Source organism: Coffea eugenioides, unplaced genomic scaffold (assembly GCF_003713205.1).
Source record: "Coffea eugenioides isolate CCC68of unplaced genomic scaffold, Ceug_1.0 ScVebR1_2151;HRSCAF=3129, whole genome shotgun sequence".
NCBI lineage: Eukaryota > Viridiplantae > Streptophyta > Magnoliopsida > Gentianales > Rubiaceae > Coffea > Coffea eugenioides.
In genome coordinates, this window is record NW_020862613.1 from 3,908 (window position 1) to 8,833 (window position 4,926).

Below are 4,926 nucleotides of genomic sequence, written 5' to 3' on the forward strand. Positions count from 1 at the left end.
GATCCCTAACTGGTTGTAACCCATTGTGTACTGTTCGTTCTTCCTTTTTGTTGCATTGTAATCCACTTGTCTAAATTTGAAAAGAGTGAAACATCAATGGTGCCTGTATAACCTCGTCAATAAGTTGTAACAGCTTACTAACTGCTTGTAACGTACATATGCAGCATTCTCAAGTTGGGATAATCACTTAATGTCTCGTTCAAAATGTACAGTTACACATCATTCATCAACCTCATTTTGGGGGGAGGCGACGTCAACGCGTAGTTGCAATCCCTGTGTGTTATTTCTTCCCTGAAATGCGTAACGATGGCAAATCAGCAAATATTATTAATAAAACATATGATTAATGATATACGATGTCCAAGTCTCCAATTAATAACATTACATAAATATGTGCTGTAACGATAAAAATTTGTCACCTGAGGTGATGGTGCAAATGCATGATATGCATCAACATCACAGTGTGTTGAAATTGCCCCACGCTCCTCCTACATTATATAATATAAGTAATCGACTGTCAACAAATCATTACCAGTGCCTATATTGCTCACTTATAAAGTTAAATTGGACTAGACATTATAACAAAAATGATATATCAGACCATTAAGACATCTCTGACGGAGTTATGCTTGGAAAAAATAGAAAATCTGGGATGCATCCATTCTGTAGGGACACTTGCAGGAGGCCCCTGATTAGCGAAACGGTGGACCTTGAAATAATAAAAAATAATACGTTATTAAAGCGAGCATACATTAATTACATAATTTGCATGATTTGACAGCCTTCGGGAGCTCACCGTTACAATTAAAGAAAAAAAGGTAGCTCTATTACATGAACAAGAAGGTTTTATTTTAACTACTAAATGTATGCATACCGTTTGATTTTCATCGATATCGGGAGCAACAGCATTTGGAGGGCCATTCACTGTCTGACTCATTGAATGCGTCTACAAGTTTCGTATGGGCAAAATCATTGTATAACACAAATAAAATACGTATATCAGGAGGGATGACGGCCGTAACAACATTATCACATAATGTAACATCAATGTAACTATTTAGGCTGTTAGAAACATCCAGATAAAAGCAAGAGTCATGTCCATTTTATACTAACCGAAACAGAGTCAGTAGATGAACGGCATCCCATAAACATGTATTCCTCAAATGAAACCGATGTCGGCTCCGATTCTGAGACCTACAGTATTGACACGGTAATAATATTATTTCATAATGAATGTTACCTAAACTTTAGTTAATAGTATAACAATAACTTAATTTTAGCATAAATGTTTCCCAAGTACCAAATTTTGATCCATACCGTAGTCTGTGTAGTCCTTGATAATCTAGATTTTCTTTTTACTCTGTCAAATTTATCGACCCAACTTCGCATCACTCTACTTTTCTTCCCACAGCCTCGTTTTTTAATGCCTCTTGCGACTACTGCCTCCCCCATTTCATTTACAATTTCAATTTTATCTCGTTCCTCCATATTCAGATTTTTTTGATTTTGCAAAGGTTGCTCTTCACTTTCTGAGAGGAGGAGCTCAACTCTCTTTGACAAATCGGATATGACAGTGATTGCTACTTTGCTGGTGTCCTCCGACATTGCTGCTCGAGTTGCGACCTTAATCATGGCTGGAGCGAGCTCCCGATAACGAGTTGAAATCATGACTTTAGGATCAGTCACAACTTCCTGTCCTCGCCGATCAAAACAGTCTCCAGCCCGAGCTCTTTTTGTCCATCGCCTCTTAATGTATTCAAGAGGAATTATTTTTATGCCCACGGTATCAAACACCTTCAACGCGTGCCCACATAAAATGCCTTCATTCTCGTATTTTTTGCAACTGCAACGTACACTTAGATCATTCCGATTGAATACTACTGTTCTTTCAGGTCCTCCATCATACCTCATGACCGTAAACTCCACAAACATCGCTGCATCTTGTTGTCTCAATATAACCATAGCTGTTGACTCACCATATTCATTTTGGAATGCAACAAATACGGTTGGTGAATACGTCTCTGATGCATGCACAAGCATAGGTGTTTGTCTTAACCCTACCATGGGGAGCTTTTGCCTCATTTCATATTCTGCGATCAGTTCATTATATCTCTTTTCATCAACCACCCGATTGAAATGTCTAAAGAACTGCACAAGGTCATGATCCAGTTTCAAATGATTTTTAATTGCTGCATTTAGGCTTTCGCTGAGTTGGGTGCTTCGCATTCCCGCGGTCCATCTTTCTTTCATCATGCACCTTGCCCATTTATCACGAATTTTGTACAACCCTGAGAGCCATTCATTATTTTCAAGATTGTGTTTCTTCACCATCGCCTCCCACACCCTATTGAATTGTTCCACTTCTTCAAACTCATACATGCAGGCACCAAACATGTATGGAAGATCACTATTTTCCTTGTAGTGATTGCCAAGATGTTTCATAAAATTACGCCTTATGTGAAACGTACATAGACCGTGAAATGTTTCAGGCATGACAATTGAAAGAGCGGCTGCCATGGCGTGATCTTGGTCGGTTAGTATGGTACTTGGATGTTTTCCGCACATTGCTTCTAAAAATGTACCAAACACCCATTTGAAAGAATCTATCGTCTCATCATACATAAGGGCAGCACCGAATATCACAATTTGCCTATGCTGGTTAAAACCCACAAATACTCCAAGTGGCCGGTATTCTTTATTTGTTTTGTAGGTTGTGTCGAATGTGACTACGTCTCCAAAAAAGTTGTAGTCAATTAACATTCCTGCATCAGCCCAAAAGATATTCGTTATCTGCTCTTCACAGTCCAGCTGTACGGCATGAAAAAAGGATGGATTCTCGAGTGTTTGCTCTTGAAAATAATTCAGCATGCTACCTGCTTCTCCATATTTCAAGCTCCTTTCCCGTCTCGTTCGAAGATATCGTTTAAGATCATCCCGAGTATATCCCACATTACCCATTCCACCTGCTTCCGTTCCCATAAGCTCATGGCTCTGTTTCAATGAAAGCCCAGCATCCTCGCTTATTTCAGCTTGGAATCCTTGAGCCACACTCACTTTTCTTTGTGATGGCATCATGTGAGCACATTGAGCAATGTGCAACTCATGATTATGCTCTAAGACAAGGTCATGCACACGGTACTTCATTGTCCCTCTAAACAACACGATAACCATCTTAGCTCCACACCCTGTTTTCATCGGCGCTCGTGTCCTCTTTGGCATCACATCACCTTCGTACTTGCGTTTCACACCTTCCTTGCAGCAACTATATCTCCTAGACGTGGTCACGCCGTCTTTATCTTTATTCAGATAGTCTTTACGTACACTGAAACCCATTTTAAAGGCATACTTGTTGTAAAACTTGTACGCATCCTCTTCACTGTTGAACTCCATTCCTAATTCAGGGGTCCCATTTTCTGCCAATTTGCTGTAATCCATTACTTCTACTCCTGCCAATTATGCATCAAACACCCTAATTTGCAACATTTCATGAATAGTATGTACATAAACAACAATATAAATGTATATTACCATTTATAATGTGTTATGAATCACACATTACTCGTATACCAAATCCTATTATTACGCTTATCAATATGATTAATGATTCACATCACCTTACTTTTACTCTAAGACAACGACATTATCTATGTACAAATACAACTCCATGTACACTAACTTATACGGACTGTAATGTATTGGTCACACGATGTAAGTCTATTTTAACTGTATGTACATCCACGCTGGTGATTATATTTTGATTCTAGATTCTTTAACTTACTGGACCTTATGTCATTCGTTAATGACAACCGCATAAACCAACTCCACATTTTCTACTTTTTCTACATTTTGAGGGCCAAACAAGTACTTTCTACTCATTGTAATATATTTCTTACATCATGTAATTGACTTACAACACAAGGTTCACCCATTTATTATTCACATATGTGTCTTTTCCTCTGTTTCACCTCATTCAACTCTGCGCCTCTATTTTATACACACTGTATGGTTAGGAGAGGGGCAAACTAATATTGCTCCATGAGCATGGACCAATTACTAGATGCACAATAATTCATATCAATTGTAATACGGTGGCTATAACATGTAACTAATTTACAACAAGATGTATATTCATTCACTTGTTAAATGTGACTTTGTTTCTCTCATCTTTCCCTAATTCTAGTCGATGGTTTACTTGAATACATAACCCTACTTTCTACTCATTGTAATATATTTCTTACATCATGTAATTGACTTACAACACAAGGTTCACCCATTTATTATTCACATATGTGTCTTTTCCTCTGCTTCACCTCATTCAACTCTACGCCTCCATTTTATACACACTATATGGTCAGGAGAGGGGCAAACTAATATTGCTCCATGAGCATGGACCAATTACTAGATGCACAATGATTCATATCAATTGTAATACGGTGGCTATAACATGTAACTAATTTACAACAGGATGTATATTCATTCACTTGTTAAATGTGACTTTATTTCTCTCATCTTTCCCTAATTCCAGTCGACGGTTTACTTGAATACATAACCCTAGGTCTTCCAAAAACTACTATCCCATTATAGTCCATCACTGAAAAGCTGAATGCTCACATACACACAGATACGGTACACACATACAAATACAGTACAACTTCACTATTCTTCTATCATTTTCATATTATGTCTTCAGTGACTCTAATTTCAGCCTTCCTTTAACAGATGTGCATTTGGGTGACAAATTATTGGTCACAATTACTGACATGGTTCAGTCATGTTACCTTGGTCTGCTAATACGCTTCACGTTTCACCGAAGTCGGAGACGTAGCTGCTTCTGCTATTAAGTTGAAGGACAAAATCTGGTTTCGTGAGATGCTGAATTTCCTCTATTTGCTTCTACCTTACCGCCGCTCTTGCACGCATTCAGAA

The 4,926-nt window shown here is 38.2% G+C and overlaps 1 protein-coding gene across 1 annotated transcript; it reads right to left on the reverse strand.

The window, feature by feature from the left end:
• Positions 1-219: 219 nt before the first annotated feature.
• Positions 220-3,435, reverse strand: LOC113756289 (protein FAR1-RELATED SEQUENCE 5-like). The gene is made up of 5 exons (XM_027300014.1): positions 1,318-3,435; positions 1,114-1,194; positions 875-946; positions 420-488; positions 220-291 (listed from the first exon to the last, which is right to left on the reverse strand). The coding sequence occupies exons 1-5, from the start codon at positions 3,433-3,435 to the stop codon at positions 220-222; spliced, it is 2,412 nt and encodes an 803-aa protein (XP_027155815.1).
• Positions 3,436-4,926: the final 1,491 nt, after the last annotated feature.

Excerpts from the sequence above, each read along its gene's own strand:
- LOC113756289 (XM_027300014.1), bottom strand. The coding sequence starts at position 3,435 with ATGGATTACAGCAAATTGGCAGAAAATGGGACCCCTGAATTAGGAATG. Across the intron at positions 947-1,113 it reads CATCTACTGACTCTGTTTCG|ACGCATTCAATGAGTCAGAC; the intron begins GTTAGTATAAAA and ends CGAAACTTGTAG. Across the intron at positions 489-874 it reads ATATCGATGAAAATCAAACG|GAGGAGCGTGGGGCAATTTC; the intron begins GTATGCATACAT and ends TATATAATGTAG.